The 19,485-nt window shown below is 48.5% G+C and overlaps 1 protein-coding gene across 1 annotated transcript in view; it reads left to right on the forward strand.

Moving 5' to 3' along the window:
- CCDC60 (coiled-coil domain containing 60) overlaps positions 1–19,042 on the forward strand; it is a 97,504-nt gene extending 78,462 nt beyond the window's left edge. Inside the window, exons 8-14 of the mRNA XM_032654073.1 lie at positions 5,709–5,793; positions 9,295–9,366; positions 12,058–12,120; positions 12,777–12,899; positions 14,861–14,992; positions 16,746–16,935; positions 18,763–19,042. Coding sequence (XP_032509964.1) covers positions 5,709–5,793; positions 9,295–9,366; positions 12,058–12,120; positions 12,777–12,899; positions 14,861–14,992; positions 16,746–16,935; positions 18,763–18,864 — 767 coding nt within the window. The 3' untranslated portion in view covers positions 18,865–19,042. The remainder of the gene's footprint in view (positions 1–5,708; positions 5,794–9,294; positions 9,367–12,057; positions 12,121–12,776; positions 12,900–14,860; positions 14,993–16,745; positions 16,936–18,762) is intronic.
- Positions 19,043–19,485: the final 443 nt, after the last annotated feature.

The following is a 19,485-nucleotide window of genomic DNA, read 5'->3' on the forward strand; positions in this document are numbered from 1 at the left end:
TGGTCAGCACTCACAGTAATGATGGCCAATGAGAAAATTTTCCACCATCCCCCTTGTTAACAGGAGACCAAGAAAAGTTCTAAGCCCTGAAAAGCTGTTTGCTGAACGGAAGTGTTATCGCAGATGGAGAGGAACTGAGATAAACCATCATCAGATGTATGACTCTTCTGGAGTTCTTGAACCTTCTTTCATTCCAAATGTATTTATTGAGCAGCTACTGTGTTCCTGGAACCTGGGATGACAGTACCTGCCCTCCCCAAGCTTATATTTTACAAGGAAAAAGCAGACATAAACAAGAAAGCCATAAATAGCAAGCCAATTGCAGATAATACATGATTGGAAGATAATAAAACAAGATTCAGGCTGGAGAGAGACTATTGGTGGGAATGGAGCTAGGTTAGACAGGGTGGTCAAGGGAAGCCTCTCTCAGCCCTGACATTTGAGTTTCTGAAGACATGAAGCTGGGGAGGGATGCAGGGGTGAGAGCATGCGTGGCCTTTGTAGAGCAACGTAAGGACTTCAGAATTATTCCAAGTGCAAGAGGAAGGCTCTGGAAGGTTGCAAGTGTAGGAGTAACAAGACCTGGTTTTCTTTTCAAAGGTCTGTGTGTGGTTATTAATGTTGTGTCCACTCTGTGTCTCTTAACTCTGAAAACCTTGCTCTCAAGTAAGACAAGCAGAGAAGAGTCCCCAGCTTCAAGAAGTGCCTCAGTCCCAGTGGCAACCTGAGAGCTGAAGGAAGGAGGGGCCAGAGGGGGAAGAGACTTGGCAGTGAGGGGAGGGGAGAATAATGCCCTCTCTCCAGGCACCTGAGACACCACAGACCCTTCCCTAACGGCCGCCCTACTCCTACTCTCAGTCTAACCAGTTGCCTGCCCCAACCAGTGCCATCTCCCAAAGCTCTTTTGAACCCTACCCTCTTCATTCCTATTGCTTTTGTCTTAGTTTAGAGGTAGAAAATTGGGGCACATGGGCTGGTTCCTGCACACTGTGTTTTGTTTACCACACAAGGCTTTGTTTAAAAAAAAAAAAAGTAGGAGTGACTTTTTAAGATTGAGGGATTGGACATCACAATTCTGATTTTAAAGAAGGTATTCTTTGTGGCAGCAGTGAGCCTGCATCCCTGCATGACAGCAGTCAACTGGAGCTGCCCTTCTTAGGTGGGGCATGTGCTCTCTAGTTTTCCACAGTCCCCACCACTCCCTGTTACTCCCAATCATTACATTGCTCCCAGTTGACCAAGTGCTTGCCCATTTATCATCTCCTTTGCCCTCTTGTTTGTCTTAGAATGATAATGGTGATGATACAATAACTAACCCTAAGAGGACTTTTATGTGTCAGACACTGTCTATGTGAGTGCGTGTGTGTATGTGAATATACACAGATATACATATTCATTTAATCCTCACAACAACTTTTTTTGCCTATTTTGCAGATGAGGAAATTGGGGCACAGAGAGGTTAAATTATGTGCCCAAAGGCACACATCCAATAAGTGATGAAGCCAGAGTTTGAAACCAGGCAGTCTGGCTCTCATGTCACACTTAATTTCTTTGCTTTACCCAAGTCTAGAAAAAGTGGGAAATGAAAGACCAAGAGAGCAGCCTGATTTTTCTCACACTAGCTCTTGTCACTCACCTGTGGTATCTGCTCCCGGTAGGCACCTAGGCTGGGGAGCCCTGGTCCAGTTTTCATCACCTCTCATCTAGATGACAGTAGCAGCCTAGTAATTAACCTCCCTGCTTCTGTCTTACACCCCCTCGCCTACAGATTCTTGTCCGTGTTGAACCAGAAGGAACTTTCTAAATTAAAAACTTAATGTAGTGCTTCCCAGCTTAATATCTTTCAGTGACCCCCCCCCCCCCCGCCATTGCCTCTAAGACACTCCATCTGATCTTGTCCCAGGCTGCCTATAATGGGCTCTGCTCTTGCCATGTCACACCTTATACCAGGTGCTCCAGCCTCACTAAAAAAACTCTCTCCTCCTAAACAATGCATCTTCTTTCATGCCCTCCTCTGTCTGTGGTGCCCTTTCACCTCCAACCCTTCAGTCGAATGGACTCCTATTCAACCTTTAAGACCCAGCTCAAATATTCCCTCCTCTGTAAAGTTTTCTCTGACTCTCCTTCTCTCAATTCTCTTAGTATTTTGTATTTGCTTGTATTAAGTACTTAATTTTAAGTTACAACTACATCTCACTGTATCGGGTAGGAACTTCTTTTGGCTAGGTACAGAGACCTGAAAAAAGTAGCTTAAAAAAGATAAAAACTAATTTTTCTTACAGATTAGAGATAGGGTGGTTCCAGAAGATCATCAGGGATCCTACTTCCTTCTGTCTTTCTTCACCACGGATCACTTCATGGCCCAAAATGGCTGCTGGAATGCCAGTCATCAGAGTCACATCCTACGAGGGAAGCAGAAGGAAGTAGGTGAAGTAGAGAAGTGCTCACTTCCAGCTGAGCTTTAAGCAGTCTTCTCAGAAGCTTCATCCAGTATTTCTCCTAAAATCTCATGGCCCAGAATTTAGTCACAGGGGCACACCTAGCTACAAAGCATGTTGGGAAATTGGGCTAATAAATGCTTCCCTCACACACACACACACACACACACAAGTACATATGCATACATATATTTCTGTTACTGAAGAAAGGAGAAAGGAGTGTGAGCTCCCTTCAGGCGTGGAACAGCGTCTTACTCACCTTCTACCTGGCACACGGTAGGTGCACAGCAATGGCTGGGAGATGCATTCCCACCAGAGACCAACACCCAGGAGAGAAAGTCCTTCTCCCTCAGCCTCTTCACCCTTTTTCTCTATTTATACCTTAACCTCCATTGCATTTGTCAGAGCCTTCACAAAAGTAGATTAATTTCCCAGACTTTCATTGCCTTCTAAAACCTCCTCCAACTGATTCTGAATTCATGAATCCTATTCTAAGAGACACGCCATCTGACCAAGGTTTAATTTCCAGGGCTGGCTGCATAATGAAGTCTTTGTGGACACAGATCGCTGGGGACAGCAGGCCGTGGCCTCTCTGTGGAATGGTCCCTTCCCAAATCAATGGCCAAGGGATTCCGGAGGAACCAAAGCCCAGACCATTCCTTCTGCCAGTCTTGAATCTTCCAGTCTTGGAACTGTTAGAGGAGAAACTTACTTAAATAGTAACTCAAAAAGAGGGGTCCTGTGCCTTCTACTGTTCCCCCCCTATTCCGTCACCGAAACAACCCCATACAACAAAAGGACTTCCTCTCTTTTCCCCCAACAGAGAGGAAGAAATGGGTATAGTTGCTCTCGAGGGGGATTCTTAGACAGGCCGGGGATGGACAATGGAGGAAGGGAGTTAGAATTTTCCTTTAGGGGTGTGATTCGGCGCTGAAACAGAGGATGCTGTTATCTCTGAGCATTGGGCAATGGCATCCCCATAGCCCTGGGGATGGGGAGCTAAGCAGGTTCCTCTGAGTGTGGACATCCATCACAAGACTGTCTTCCTCAGGGAGACTCTATTCTGTGGCACCTGCACCTTTTCCAAAGAAATCTCTCCTTCCTTGGAGAGTAGACATGGGCCTTGGTGGGTAGACATGGGCCTCGCAGTCCCAAGGCTTTGTTCTAGTTCATACATCTCCAACCTCAGCTATGTGACGGGTGGAGCTTGATGTTGGTGGGCACCGTTCCTGCCCAGAGGCATTATTGGCAAGCAGAAAGAAACCTTTGGTGCATTAAATGGCATATGGAGCCTTATAGGGGACTCTGTAGGAGAGCTGCCCAGTGTGCCAGGTCACTGGGCTCATTTGCTGGTATCCACACACTAGGCTGGTTTGCTTCCGGGTAGGGGCAGGAGCGGGGGAGTGGTCAGATGGTGCTGCTGGGTCCCCAAGAGAAGGGAAGAAAGTGGAGGAAGCAGCCAGAGCTCCCTCATCAATAGGCTTCTGGACACACCCCAAGGATTCTGGGATGCGTGGCAGTAGGGAAGGTGGGCATGACAAGACAAAAATGAAGATCAGATCCAGGTCAGATGGAATCATGCCCACCAGTTACTGGGAAGATAAACTATCAGTACTTGAGAATGAGGAAGGGGGAGTGGAAAGTGGCTAAATGCTGACGTTTGTCACAGCCTAGATGGCTCCCAGGTCACTGACGGGAGCACCCTTTCCCTAGCACCCAGTGACTTGCATTCACAAACAAGGTTGGACACAAACGGCCCTGGGAAGCACCGCCTTCACCCTTGCAGGTACGGCTTTTGAGACTTGACCTCGAGCTGACTACAGGCGCCTACTAAAGAGTGAAAAGTGTCCATGTTGGCCCTGTCTTCCTTCATTGATATCCCAAATCTAGCTCATAGTCTCCCAAACCCCTTCCTACTTTTTTTTCCTCCTTAGTCGTTTGCTTATTTATTTAGCAAATGTTGACAGAGACGCCTGTATGACAAGCAGGGTGCCAACTGCTTGCCCATCTGTATTTGTACAAAACACTTAGGGCTCCCACTCTCCCACTTTTCTTGAAGCACCTCGCTTACTCCAAATATATATTATTTTCCAACTTTTAAGAGTGTCCATGTATTAGATTCCCAGGGCTGCCTTAACAAAGTACATTTCCTGGCTTAAAGCAATAGGAATTTATCGTCTCACAGCGCTAGAGGTTAGACTCCAGATGAAGGCGTCAGCAGGGCTATGCTTCTTCTGAAATCTGTATGGGTGAACCCTTCCCTGCCTCTTCTAGCTTGTGGTAATTGTTGGTAAGCCTTGGCATTTTGGCTTGTAGACACATCAGCAGTCCAGTCTCTGCCTCTGTCATCACATGGCCATCTTCTCCCTTTGTGTCTCTCCCGCCTTATTACAAGGACACCAGTCATATTGGATTGAGGGCCCATCCTACTCCAGTATGACCTCATCTTCGTTACACCTGTAGCCACCCTATTTCTAAATAAGAATATGAATAATTCACATTGTGAGGTACTGAGGATTAGGGCTTGAACATTATCTTTTGGGAGGACACAAGTCAACCCATGATAGGCACAAAGAAATATCTCTACATTGTGTAAAAAGCAACAATGTGAAGTGTGAATATATAAGTCAACTAATGCAGTGAGGAGTGGGCGGGGGGGGCATGGGGAGCTGGAGGATGCACTGGAAGTTCTAAAGGGCCCCATCAGCACGGGATGAGCCCCACCTCAGAGTCTTTTCCAGGGAAACTGGAGGCCCAGATTTGTAATTTGAAAACTTCCAGTTACGAAAAGTTTGAGCATCTACATCAAATCAAATCAAACACATTTACGAGCTAGAGTCGGCCTGTGGATCACCAGTTTGGAGCTTCAGGTCTTTGGGATCAGAGAGGGTTTTCCCGGGCAAGTTGATTTCTTCTTGGAATTGGAAACAGTTATCTCAGGCTACAGAAGAGTGTTTAAGGGCAGGGTGGAGGGGGGCTGCGGCCAGGAGGAATGAGATGAAACAGGAAATAGAAAGAAGCCAAGACCCTCAAGGCCTCACAGGCCACGGGGAGGAATTTAGCTGTCGTCCCAAAGGAGATGGCCAGTCACTGGTTGGAAGCAGACGAGTCACGTTTACAACCTGCAGACTTCTAGACCCCGGTCAAATCCTTCTCCGGCTCCCCAGTACGCCAGAGCAGAGGCGATATCGGCCTGGGGGCTGGGCCGTGACCTGCGCAGTCCTGTCTCACGAGCACCCTGCAGACAGTGACCTCTTGTGTTCCCATCAGATCTGCAGAAGCTCCTGGAGATGGTTCGGGAAGATGCTCAGAGAACAGTCACAATGGCAAATGGGATGCAAAAACAAGCGGCCAGGTATGTTCTTTTGACACCTGGGCAAATAAAGGATGTCAGCATCATAGTGATAACATAAAGGACAGCAGTTCCCAACGGTTGAGCATCTCCTCTGTGACAAGCGCTGAACCGTGTACTTTGCTCATGTGTATCACCTCCCTGAGTTCTTCCAACAACCCTACAAGGTAGGTACCGTTGTCTTCATTTTACAAATAAGGAAATGAGGTTCAGAGAGGCTAACGGATGGTAAGGCCACATCTCGAATCCAAATCTTTCGTATTCCAAAAACTGTTCTCTTATCCACTCCGCTGCACTGCTTCCCAGGAACCCAGAGGTTTATTCATTCATTCTTTTTTTTTTTTTTTTTTTTTTTGCGGTACGCGGGCCTCTCACTGTTGTGGCCTTTCCCATTGTGGAGCACAGGCTCCGGACGCACAGGCTCAGTGGCCATGGCTCATGGGCCCAGCTGCTCCGTGGCATGTGGGATCTTCCCAGACCGGGGCACGAACCCGTGTCCCTTGCATCGGCAGGCGGACTCTCAACCACTGCGCCACCAGGGAAGCCCTATTCATTCATTCTTTTAGTGAGTATTTGTGAATATGGATGGACCGTACTAATTATTGCAGGAAGCATTATGAAAGAAAAGCTCAGACCTGTGAGAAGACATAATAGGGGCATCTGATCTAGTCCGGGATGGGGATGAGAGAAGTTCCCTCCAAAGAAGAAACTTTAAGCTGAGATTTGGGATGAAGCATGAGAAGGAGCTCACCAGCCAGAGTCGCTGGGGGGTCGCCGGGAGAGCCAGCACGGGGAGTGAATACTGCAGACGGCACATGTGCAAACATGGTCCAAAGGGAGTGTAGCACCTTCAAGGAACTGAAATGCTTCCCAGATGGGATGGGCAGGGATATAAGTCTGTCTGGGGACCTTGGAAGCCACCTCTAGGATTCTGATTTCTATCCTAGGAACAAAAAGAACCCTTTGAAGTTTCAAGCCGGCAACCAATGTAATTGGCTCAGAGAGTCAGACTTGAACCTAAGGTGTCCTCCTTCCAGCGGAAAGCCCTGTCCACTGGACCTCTGGCCTCTAAAAGCCTCAGAGAGCACGCAGGCTAGAGCTGAAGTTCCCTTTCCAAGTGTGGATCCCTCAGAGTAAGCAGATGACTTCCTGAGAAAAAATGAGGCACTGGAGAGGTCCAATTATCGCCTTCAGCCTCCTGGGATGCGGCTGTGACTTATTGGTTATGTTACTAGCATAAGTACGGTTCACCAAGCACGTTTCACGTGCACCACACCTGCCTCTGCTTGTTCATGATGAATTGGCAGCTGCTGCCTCAACTCACATCGGGGCTCTGGAGGGTGGCGTTGAAGGCTCTCAGAGACAATGTTGGCCCTTAAGGGCCCGGTCGCTGCGCCTGATTTATCAGCGTTAAAGACAGATGACAGTGATGAAGCATCAGCTCCAAGAGGCTCCTTCCTTTGCAAGAACTCACGCCATGAAATACTGGCTTTGGAGTCAGACAGACGTAGGTTCAAGACCTAGATGCTCTTTGAACCGAAGTCCCTCAGCCTTTCTCTAAACCTCAGCTTTCTCATCTGTAAAATGAGATTGTGTTTCATCAAAGCACTGGCGGTGGTACCAAGTAGACTAGGGTCAATCTCCATTTCCATGATTCAATTGCTGTGTGCTGTTGAGCCAGTTGCTTCACCTCTCTGAGCCTGATTCCAATTCTGTGAAATGAGGCTCATTAACAACCTATCCCAAAGGGCTGTTATGAGAATTAAATGATAATTTCCTAGTAAAGTGTTTTTAAATGTCTACATCGCAGTCATTTGAAGCATTTAGTGAGATAATGCATTTAACATATTAGCGTGTGCCTGGCATACTGTAAGCAAACAAAAATTGGTGACAGTGGTGGTGGTGGTTGTTACTTTTGTTTCACATACAGCCTCCTATGGAACCTCTGCAGCCACTCGCTGAGACAGGTTGATTAACCAGTACCCAGTACCATGGTCCCATCTCACAGATGGAGAAGGGTGGCCGAGAGTGACCTGCTTCAGGTCCTCAAAGACAAAACCACACAAGAACCTGGTTCTCACAGAACTCATCACGTGGCCTCTGCATTCACTTTAATGATAAAATAACCATGGTTACAGTGCAAGAACCTGTTGAAATTTCCCATCCTCTTCAATTCCTCCGGGAGAAAAACCTCCCTAACCCCTTGCTAATAAGGCAGCAAATATTGAAGCCTTCTCTGTGGAGCTGCCCAGAGATAGTTAGGGGAAGCTGCAGATTTGCTTTTTGCCCTCCCGCACTTTAAAAATGTAGATCCCTATTTCACTTCAGACAGCAGTGTCCTGCTCCATCAAGACTGACGTAGAATTCTGGGGGTTTTAGGAACCCCTTGAAAGCCTTCTCTCTCCAGCCCTCAGCCTCAAGGACCAGACGCGCTCTGGTCACCTGTCATAGGGCATTTGGGCTGGTGTAATAAAAACGTCATGACTGAATGGCTTGTAAACAAGAGACATTTATTTCGCACAGTTTCTGGAGGATGGAAAGTCCGAGATCGAGGTGTCAGCAGATCAGCGTCCGGCAGGGACCCTCTTCCTCATAGACGGCTGCCTTCTCACTGTGTCCTCACGTGTAGAAGGAACAAGCTAGTTCTCAAGGGTCTGTTTTATACGGGCTTCAATTCCAGTCATCAGGCTTCCACCCTCATGATCTAATCACCTCCCAAAGGCCACCACCTCCTAACAGCATCCTCTTGGGATGAATCTGGGGGGCCATAAACATTCAGACCATAACATCACCTAGGAAGATGACCTTTTCTTAAAATCCTCTAGCAGTATTTTACAAATGTCCCCGAAGAACGGAGTCAGCTGGGACGCTTGTGAAAACTACAAATTTCTGGTCTTCATCCCAGACCCACTGAGTCAGAATCCTTAGAGGAAACCGCATTTTTTAACAGGCACTTCAAGCAGGCATTATTTCATGGTGTGCCAGGAAATGCTAAGGTTTTCAAAGTATGCTCCCTGCACACCTGCATCGGAAGTCTGTGTGTGTGGTTTTTTTTTTTTTTTTTTGTGGTATGTGGGCCTCTCACTGTTGTGGCCTCTCCCGTTGCGGAGCACAGGCTCCAGATGCGCAGGCTCAGCGGCCATGGCTCATGGGCCCAGCTGCTCCGCGGCATGTGGGATCTTCCCGGACCGGGGCACGAACCCATGTCCCCTGCATAGGCAGGCAGACTCTCAACCACTGCGCCACCAGGGAAGCCCTGTGTGTGTGGTTTTAAATGCAGCTTCCGGGGTCCCACTCCAGGCCTGATGTATCCAAATCTCTGGAAGTGCGGCTCAGGAATCTGCATTCTCATTCTGAGCAATTTTTCCGGGTGATTCATGCCCTCCTGTAGAGCCTAGGATCCCTGCTCTAGAAGGAGAACTTTCCATTCTCCCACAGATATTTAGTGCCTTGGGGAGCATCATTTGTTCAGCGCCGTATTAAGTGACTCATCTTGCTTTGCAGTATCTTCTCGATGCTCAGACAAAACAAGAGTGATTCTGCCTATAAAGACATGCAGACCACCCGCAAATCAAGGTAGGAAGGCCTGGGGCCCTAGCAGGTGGGTCAGGGGGCACCGCACAGTTATGGGTGGCGTTGCAGAGATGCCCCTCACCAGACTGTGGAAAGTAGGGCAGGGAGGGAGATCTTCTTCCTTATTCCCTGGAAATAAGTTCCTTAACTCCCAGGTCTTGGGGGTGAGTATTCAGCCGTTTCTCCCCAATAATCGTGTACCATGAAGTTACAATCTTCTGGTAGTGGAGGGATGAAGTGGGGAGGGTATGTTACAGAACTACCTCTTCCCTTTTTACTTGGGTGACTTGTAATGGGGGAGGTAAAGGTCTGCCCTCAATTCATTTATTCATCTATAGAATATTCCTCAGTCCCCGCTATATGCCAGGAACTGTGCTCAGCTCTTTAGAGATTCAGCAGCAAACAAGACAGGAGCAGTCTGACCACGTGGGTGGATCCCACTGTCTCGTCTGGGGTCATAACTCCTTTTGTGTCATAGATTCTTTGACCATCCGAGGAAGCTTACAGACTCCTTTCAGAAAAAATGCTTTCAAATGCAGACTATAAATGACAAAGCTTTACAAAGAAATCTATAGTAATATCGATTACAATATTACAACCAAACGTGAGATATATAGTCGTCTGTGAGCTTCTTTAGCAATACCTTATGCAGTAAGACTTAGCAGCGGGTCTAATAACTACTGTAATTTTAGTGTCAAGTGTAAATGATTTTTCAAAATCTCGCCCACAATTTTAACGTGATGTGTAAAAGTGGTGATTTCCATTTCTGTGAAAGGCTGGGTGAAGAGGTAAAAGCTGTTTTTTCCCATCTGCGTTCATGGACCCCTTGCATCCTGCCCATGGTTGAGAACTGCTGTTCTAATGGGAGAGTCATGCATTTATCAAATAACACCACAGAGGTAGCTGTATAATCATGACTGTGGAAAGCATTCTGAAGGAGGATTATGGAGGATTTGGTGAATGTTGAGCACCAGGGTTCTAACCAAGGCTGAGTTTGACATTTAAGCTGAGACCTGAAGGAAAAAAGAAGAATTAGCTAGCCTGTGTCTGGGAAGGCTGGGATCTGGGATCTGCGTTCTCATTCTGAGCCATCTCTCCAGGTGATTCCAATGCCCTTCCCCCTGTAGAGCCTACGGGCCCTGCCCTAGAAGGAATAGTAGGAATAGTGTTCTGAGCAGAGGGAATAGCATGTGCAAAGGGTCTGAGGCAGGAGGAAGCTTAGAGGCACTGAGCAAAGACCAGTGTGGCTGAAACTCAGGGAGGGCCAAGGAGAGGGGAGGCTGAGACAGGCAGAAGGGTCTTTTGTTGTTGTTTGCTTGTTTGTTTATCACAACTAATAACACTGCTTCCTTCCTCTCCTGCCTCCCCGCCAAGTCACACTATCAGCCCTAGAAGAGAGCCGTCTACAGGAGGAAGGTCAAAGCCAGCCTGCTCCCCCAGAGAATTCAGCAGCAGAGGTTGGGGCAGCTGGGTGGAATCCAAACACATGGCCTTCTGGGTATTACTACTAGGGCTCTGCTTCCCAGCAAGGTGGGATAGGGCTTGCTCCATCACCTGCCAGACCTAAGGTCTCTAGGTCTAGTCCAATGAGCCTCTGGGAAAAGCAGCAAAGGCCGGGCCCTTTCCTATGGGGAGTGGTCTGGGAAATGGCCTGAAGAAGCCCCGCCTGCCACAGGGCTGGAAGGGAAGGGTTAGCCACACATCATAGGGATAAGAAAAACAGTCTTACCCTCTAGAGTCACACAGATAAAGCAGTCAAGTCAGTTTCTCAAATGTTTAGAGAAACAAAGGGAGGCAGCGTGTGAGAGAAGATGCTGCAGGCCCAGGTCACTGAAGGAGGACCTGGAAGAATGTATGGGGGGATGGGTGCGGGCAAAGACCTTCACCCCCATCTAGGGACCCTAGCCAGGCAGAGTCACAGGAGGGAGCAGCTGCTTAAGGAATTCACCCCCACCCCCACCCCCACCTAGAAAGGGTCAAATGACACCAGGAGTCGACTGATGACAGATGAGGAAACTGACGATCCAGAGCAGAGGTGCTTATCCACAGCCTGGGAGAAGGCAGCGCCAGGGTTGGGCTCTGAACCCAGCTCTGCCTGCCTCCAGAGTTGAGTGCAGTGGGTGCTCAGCTTAGAGAAGAGAAGCCTTGAATGAAGAGGTGGCCTGGGGCCGGGAACACCACAGACAATGTTCCCAGGAGGACTCGACAGCCCCCCCACCCCCCACCCCCCCCGCTGCCTCAGCAGGTCTGCACTCAGCCCCAGGGTAAGTGCTGACAAGTGCAGAGAGGAGGATGGTGGGAGGGTCCGAAATGAGCTTGTCCTCCAGATGGAGAGACCGATCTCATCCAGATGAAGCTGGGATCCAGACAATGTGTCCTCCCAACAATATGCAGAGGCAAGAGGCCACAGCTGGACTTGGAGCGTCAGAGCAGGCAGAGCTTGCTCTAGGCCATGAGACAGGGCGGGATCTGAGCAGGTAGAGGAGAAACGAGGACTGTCCAGGCAGTGCGTCCGGTAGGAGTAAAGGCCAAGACGCGGGGAAAATGCACATCGTGTTCTATTTCTGATGCCTCGATTAGAACCACCGCCCTCACCTGAATCCTGGTGGCCAGCAGGTGTCATGGGGGCCCTAAAGTCACCCTTTCTGGAAATATAAGGCTCCAGGCAACTTGAAGCCAACCTTTGTGTTTCAGTGACAGATCCAGCAGTACAAGTGGAGACAGCCACTCCCAGGTGCTCCAGAAGAAGTCTAAAAGGTAGGCCAGCTGGGCAGTGGGCGATGCCAGGTAAGAGGGACTGTGGCAACTCTCCACCTTCCCAGGGGTGTAGAAATAACCCGGTGCACACCAGACTCCCTGAAGCCGTAGACACACCTGAAGGACAAAGGACTCCCAGGGCAAGGGGCTCACGGCCAGGATGCTGAGCAACCAGACAGACAACAGCAGCAAGGTCTTCCTTCATGCTTGGCACTGGGCAAAGCATTCTGTATCCATTCTCTTGCTTATTCTTCAAGAGCAATCCTATGAGCCAGGGGTGGTGTCCCATTCTACAGAGGAACAGACTGAAACCTGGCCAGGTGAAATGTCTCGCCAGAGGCCACACGGCTAAAAAGTGGTGGTATGGGAGTTTGAACCTGAATCTCTCAGTTCCATCACACCGTCCTTAACACTTGCTGGGCTGAAGAGACCAGATGTCTCTCTGTGGGCTCGTTTCATGAGGCCTGACCCACCAGCCTGATGTTTTTGGGAAGATCTATCTTTCCTACCTCCAGGGGAGTGCTGAAGGAGGCTCCAGTGAGGGTGGAGAACCTGGGTGGGTGTTATTGCAGAGCACCTTGGGGCCCGGGGAGGCCAGCCTCGTGGGCCTGTCCCTTGGGCTCCATCCCCCAAACCCTTCTCATCTGTGTCCACAGCCGCACCAACCGTGACATCATCCACTGCAAGAGTGGGGTGTGTTACGCCATGAGGGCCAAGTTTAACAGTGTGGCCCAGGAGGCTGGCCTCTGTCTACAGGACAAGATGGAAATCCTCATGAAGTAAGGGCACACATATATCCATTCACTCAAAGGACATTCATCTGGCACTTACTCTGTACCCACCAGATGCTAGGAGTTGGGGTTATAACAGGGAACAAGAAGGACCTGTTCCCTGCCCTCAGAGAGCTTGTAGTCTCCTGGAAAATATGGGCGGAGACAAAATAACTGAATTGATAAATTTATAGGTACAAATTATGATCATTGCTATACTGTAAGAGAACAGGGTTCTCGGAGAGAGAGAGAAACCATGGGGTCCTCCTAATGCAGGTTGGATAATCCAGGAAGACCTCTCTAAGGAGATGATGTTAAGGCTGAGCCCTGACACATGGAGAGGAGCTGGTGATATGGTGAGAAGGTGGAAGGACATTCCAGGCAGCAGGAAAAGTACATAAAACTCCCAAGGTAGGAAGGGATGTAGAACATTTGAAGAGGAGGGAGAAGTAGTAGGTGAGCTCTGCATCACGCACAGCCATAAATGTCATGACTGAGACTTGGAACTTGACTTTCCAAGCAGCAGGAGACAATTAGAAGCTTTTCTTTTCTATTCCAACAAGCCGGTCATTGCCTCCCTTCCCACCTGACCCCTTGACTACGGTGACTGTTTTCACTCCAGTGAACTCATCCATTCAGCGAAGGTTTCGTGATGACCCTTTGCCCTCTCACCCTCTCAGCGTGGAGGGACCAGCTGCTCTGGGCCACAGGTCCAAAGTTGACTTGCCCCTACCTTCTGGGAGCTCCCAGTCTAGTGAGGGAGACAGACAAATAAAGAGGCGATTACCACACAGGGTGATGAGGGCCAGCATGGGAATAAGGAGGGGGCTAAGGGAACACAGAAAGGTCCAAGGGAAATCAGAAAGGTCTTCCTGGAGGAAACAATATTTTCAGCTTAATAAAAATAGGTGATATTTCCAGGACACTTACTCTGTACCAGACATGGGTGTAAGAGCTTTGTTTTTATTACTTGGGCCTCACAACAGTCCTGTGGGGTAGGTGCTATTATTAGACCCATTTTACAGATGAGAAAAGTGGGCTCAAAGATGTCTCTTGTCGACGGCCACGCAGTGGTTAAGTATTAATAGTAAAGGTGGAATTCAAACCTAAACCGTCACACAGGAACAGTAGGAGGGAAGAGAGTTCCGGGGAAAAGCAACAGCAAAGTCCCAGAGGCAAGAAGGGGCACAGTGGGCCATAAACTGCCAGTAGTCGGGTGTGCTGGGGCTTAGGTTGTTTACAAGGTAAGCAGAGAGGCAGACAGAGGCCAGATCATAAAAGGCCTTCCTAACCCAGCTGTGGAGGCTGAACTTTATCTCAGAGTCTTTGTTCATGAGCCAAACTGTAAAATGCTGGGAGGAAAGGGATGGAAAGGCTAGAGATAAAGCTGGACGATGTCGTAGGGGCTGAATAATCCAGCGCCTTGGAGGGTAAGTCACTGAGGGGACTTTACTCTGAGTCAATGGAAAGCCATTGAAATTCATAATACATAGGTGAGGACGTGGTTATATTTGTAATATAGTCTCTGTGGAGAGATAGGACATATACACCAAATGATAAAGGGAATGGGGAAGAGAGGAGCCAACATGAGTTAAACACCTACTGTGCGTCTGGCACCAAGCACAGCACTGTACACACGTTGCCATTTCCTCCTCACCACGGGGATCTGGGAATCGTTATTATCCTTCATTTTACAGACGAGAGAGCCGAGTAAATACAATCAAAAGTAGGGAGAGAATGAGGGCTGATTAAGTGACTGGATTTAGCGAGACTTGAGCATTTCAGGACCTCGGAGAGAGCTGTATGCTCTTGTGCCCAAGGCCAGCTTGTATATTAGAGTGGCTGAGAGGGTTGAGAAGGATGGCAAGAAGGAAGAGGTGTTTAACTCAGATCTCCAAGGGCAGCTAGGATGGTTAAAGGAGAAGAGTATCTGATTCTTCTTCCTCTTTCTCATGCAACCTGTGATGCAGGCGCCAAGAAGAAAGAGGTCTCCAGAAGTTCCGTTCTTTGGACCTTGTCTCAAATTTCCAAAAGGATGTAGCAAAAATGAGACACCACATCTCCGTGGTAAAAGGAGATGCAGAAGACATTGCACACCACTGGTAAAGATCCTGAGAGCCAGATAAGACAGTCCCTGAAGTGGGTGAAGGGGGCAGTGGTGTTACAAAATTACATTTGATCCCATTATCCTTCAAGACACAGAGAGGCATCACTCCAGAACTGTCCTTGGCCACCAGTACCACCCCCCCTCAAACCAGGCTATATCCAGAGTACAACCAGGCAAGAACCCCTCAGTTCCTGAACTGCAGATAATCTACCCAGCTGTGTTCTCCATATTTACCTTGTTTGATTCAGCTTGCAAATCCTATCCAAGCTATCTCCTATAAGAGAGGTAGAAGAGGCAAACCAATCTGAAAATTCTACAGATTCTGAGGTCTACGGGGGGAGAACTATATTTCTCCAAATCATTTAACTCTTAAAGATACAAAGCCAGACAGGCATATCCCAGGACCCCTGTGCGCCAGCGCAGGGGTGATAGTAAGTGCAACAGAAAGCAGTGGGAACTGAGTGGTTACTGGATGGCAGACACGCTCCTAAGCAATTTTCATAAATTATCTATTTTGTTCCCCACAAAACTCCCGAAGGGTACATATTAACCCCCCACTTCACAAACGAGGAGATGTTAGGGTTTAAACCTCTGTCTGACCTGTCTCTATGCTTAGCAGCAATAAAAAAGTGGAGTCTGACTTCCCAAAGCTCCATCCTGTCAGGGTGAGTAAATCAAGATCTACGAGTAAGATGGGCAAGCCTAAAAACGTACCCAGAATCCCTTCAAAAATGTTAATAATGCAGAGCGGGAGCTTCCAAAGAGACATGAATAAATATCTAAACATATATCACAGATGGAAAGCAATATGGGCAGCCGGAATGTATGATGGAGGATCAAGTTCTTCAACTTTTTCTGCAATCAGGGAAAAAAACCTTTTTTTTCATGAGGTACCACTGCTGCCGTCACCCGCACCTGAGCCCCCAGGTTAGAACCTACCTCGTTCCCACCATCTCAAGGATGGATTCCCAGACTACCTTCACACGCTGTCATCATATTAATAGAGATTCTTAAAATACACGAAGCTGTGACTCCTGCTTACTCGTTATCAGGGACATGGAAAATACACACACACACACACACACACACACACACACCCGCAGCAGCAGCACTCTTGCATCCTGGAAGGTATCCCACAGATGTGTCTGTGTCCTCCCTGGCTTGATTAACTCTCAAAAGAGAAGCTTCACAGCCGCATAGCACAGGCAGATCAGCTTGGTGCTTTGTGACCACCTAGAGGGGTGGGATAGGGAGGGTGGGAGGGAGACGCGAGAGGGAGGAGATATGGGGATATATGTATATGTATATCTGATTCACTTTGTTATAAAGCAGAAACTGACACACCATTGTAGAGCAATTATATTCCAATAAAGATGTTAAAAAAATAAATAAATAAAACCTTCAAAAAACAAGAGAAGCTTCAGAATACCAGCGTTCTTCCTTTCTTCTAACTTTTCACATTGTCTGCTTGGTAGAGAAATCATAAATGCATCACTTTAAAGCATGCCCTTAATTTTTTTAATGCGGTGCAAATCATGGTCCAGCTTTTACTATCCATAAAAGTAAAGACTTGCCTGATCTGTGGGCACTTTACTTTGTGGGGGGGGGAGGAAAGTCCCCCAGATAAAGACCGATGCTGCCTTGGAGACACCACATGAGTGATAGAGATAGTGGAGATGGGGTCCCTGTGGTGCCCAGACCCATCTCCCAGCAGTTTCCTAACTGACCCTCTCCTCTTGGAACTGAAGGTACTTTGACCTGCTGTCCAAACTCCCTGAGGATCTGAAGAATTTCCGCCCTGCCAAAAAGATCCTGGCGAAACTGCAGAAGTTTGGGGAAAATCTGGACCTGAGGATCCGGCCGCACGTTCTCTTGAAGGTGCTGCAGGACATGAGGGTCTGGGAGCTGTGCTCTCCGGACATCGCGGTGGCTGTCGAGGTACTGACCCCTTCCTTCCCCCTCACAGTGCCTCCGGCACACTCATTTATTCCTCTCTCAACATCCAGGCACTGTTTAAGTTTTTAAAGTTTTAAAAAGACATAAAGGCCTTCGTGGAACTCATCATCTAATAGGAGAGGTGTTGTCACGTGACCTTGGTTGTTCAACTCCAGGGGACGTTATATTCTGTGTAAACGGTGCCCCTGGAAACTTGGAGGTTTTGGGGAGACATAAATAAATGGACATGTGAATACAATAACTGGCGATCATGAAAAGGGGCGCTCTAAATCTGGCAACTTAAAATTGTGGCCCATGGACCTCACGTGGGTACTCATTAGGAATGCAGAATCTCAGGCTCCAAAGCGTATGTCATCAGCTCAGGATCTACATTTAAATGAGATGCCGGGTGACTTGTGTGGACAATGAAGTTTGAGGAGCCCTGATGTAAGGTAAATGTAGAGGAGCTCATCGTAACTAGAGCCACTGGGGAAGATGACTTTAAAGCTGAGATCGGAACAATGTAAAGGCAGCCCCGTGAAGAGAAGGGGAAGAGCAGGCCAGGAAGAGGGAACAGCTGGTGCAAAGGCCCCAAAACAGGACAGAACTTGACCTGTTCAGCGGCAGTCAGTGGGTTTGGGAGGAAGAGAACAGGAAGATGCACAGTTCCGAGGGGACTGAAGAGGTCTGTCTGTGCAGATCTCTGGTGGTCAAGTCAAGGGTTTAGGTCTTAATCTGGAGGGTGCTGAGGAGCCACTGAAGGGTTTGCAGTAGTGGCTTACCTTCCCTACCCACCCTAGAAGTCCTAGTTCCCTTAGGGCATCAAAAGGGGTCAGCAGATGGGGGACGGGGATGGCCCACGCTAAGGTATTAACAGGTGTCAGTGGAGTCACTTCCTAAGTTTTATCTGATGGCACGTGTCCATTTTAATAGGGCTTTCAATGCCTCAAGGTGAAGAAGTGACTCAAGTGGTAGCATTCTCAGTCCTCTCGGTGTTTTCATGAGAAGTTGGCCCTTCCACAGGCTGACCTGGGTTGTGTATATGGGTGCACGGTCAGGAGTGGGGGAGGGAGGATGACTCTGTGGGCAAGTTCATCCGCCCAGACTCTACTTCCCACATCCTGGGAAGCTCTTTCGGGAGAGGCTCTGGCAGGCTACTCCAAAACTAAGTCTAGGGCATCTGTCCAGTTATGGGGTCTGCATTCCCCCTGCCAATTGTGGAGGCCGTGGAAAAGGCAATCACTGAGTGGGTAAGAGGGGAGGGGGCCTGGATGCTCCCCTTGTGCTGAGCTGAGTTCGTGGCCCTAGCTAATAAAAGTTAGCATGCTCTTCTCCCAGTGAGAACATCACAGAACTTCTGTTAACCTGGATGCGGGAGTCTCTCAACCTGGAATCTACATGAGGCTCTATGTTTTGTGTCTTAACCCTTTCCTGGAAGCAAGCCCATAGTTGTCCTCAATTCTCGAAGGGGGCCTAAGAACCCAAACAAGTTTAGGGTCAAATGACTTTTTTAAAAGATATTCAGGAGGAGAAAAGAAAGAAAGACGCAGACAACTGGGTTTTCCTGCTCTTCCCAAATTTCTTGGGGTCAGTGGTGACAATGAGGGACGTAACATTAGCCTGCTGAACCGGGAAGCTGGAAAGAGACCCTTTTCTTGAGAGGACCATCCCCAGTGTGATGCTCCAAGCATTCAGAAAGCCTGAAGGGTTGGAAGTATCCTGGGGCCACAGCCTCAGTCACAAATCTTCCAGGATCTTGTTGGGGAGGGAGGGGGCATGGAGTCTAGCTTTCAGACCAAATCTGAGGCTGTCACTGTGTCTGCCCCTCAGTTTGTGCGAGAACACATCATCCATATGCCTCAAGAGGATTATATCAGCTGGCTGCAGGACCGAATCAACATCCCCATCCGGCCCCACAGTGCCCAGACGTAGTGGGCCTGGGTTGACCAGCGATCCCAGTGGAGGAGGGCTGTCTACACTGTGTTCCTGTTTCCTACCTACTCTCATGGATACTCGTTATGACCTAGTAGAGTCATCTGGAGACCAGATGACCCTGCCAGCATTCTAGAGGGAGCTCCTCCCAGGTGGGAGCTCCCTCCAGCCTCGCACCCCAGCCTCAGTCTCCCAGCCTCCGTCCCTCACTGGTCTAGCCTGACTCTACCTGCTCCCTCTCCAGAATCCTTCACTCTATTTCTCCTTCTCAAATTCTAGATAATAAAATTAAGTTGAATGTTTGATGTTCAGCTGGGAAAAAGTTGGAGCTGTGGAATTTGGGCGTGGTGTTCAGATCCTGATAATAACATACAGTTATCATTTATGGAGTTTTCGTTATACAACAGGCCCAGCGCTGGGTGAAATTATTGCCTAATAATAGCATTTAAATCTCACAATTACTTGGTTAAGTAGGTACTGATGTTATCCCCATTTCACACCATTGGAGCTAGAGTGTATTTCTCAGCTTTGTATATACTGTCCCGGATAGAGGTGGGTGGGTGGGTGGATGGGTGGATGGGTGGATGGATGGGGCATTTCCCAACAAGGCAAATAGTGTGC

Source organism: Phocoena sinus, chromosome 14 (genome assembly GCF_008692025.1).
Source record: "Phocoena sinus isolate mPhoSin1 chromosome 14, mPhoSin1.pri, whole genome shotgun sequence".
In the NCBI taxonomy this organism is placed as follows: Eukaryota; Metazoa; Chordata; class Mammalia; order Artiodactyla; family Phocoenidae; genus Phocoena; species Phocoena sinus.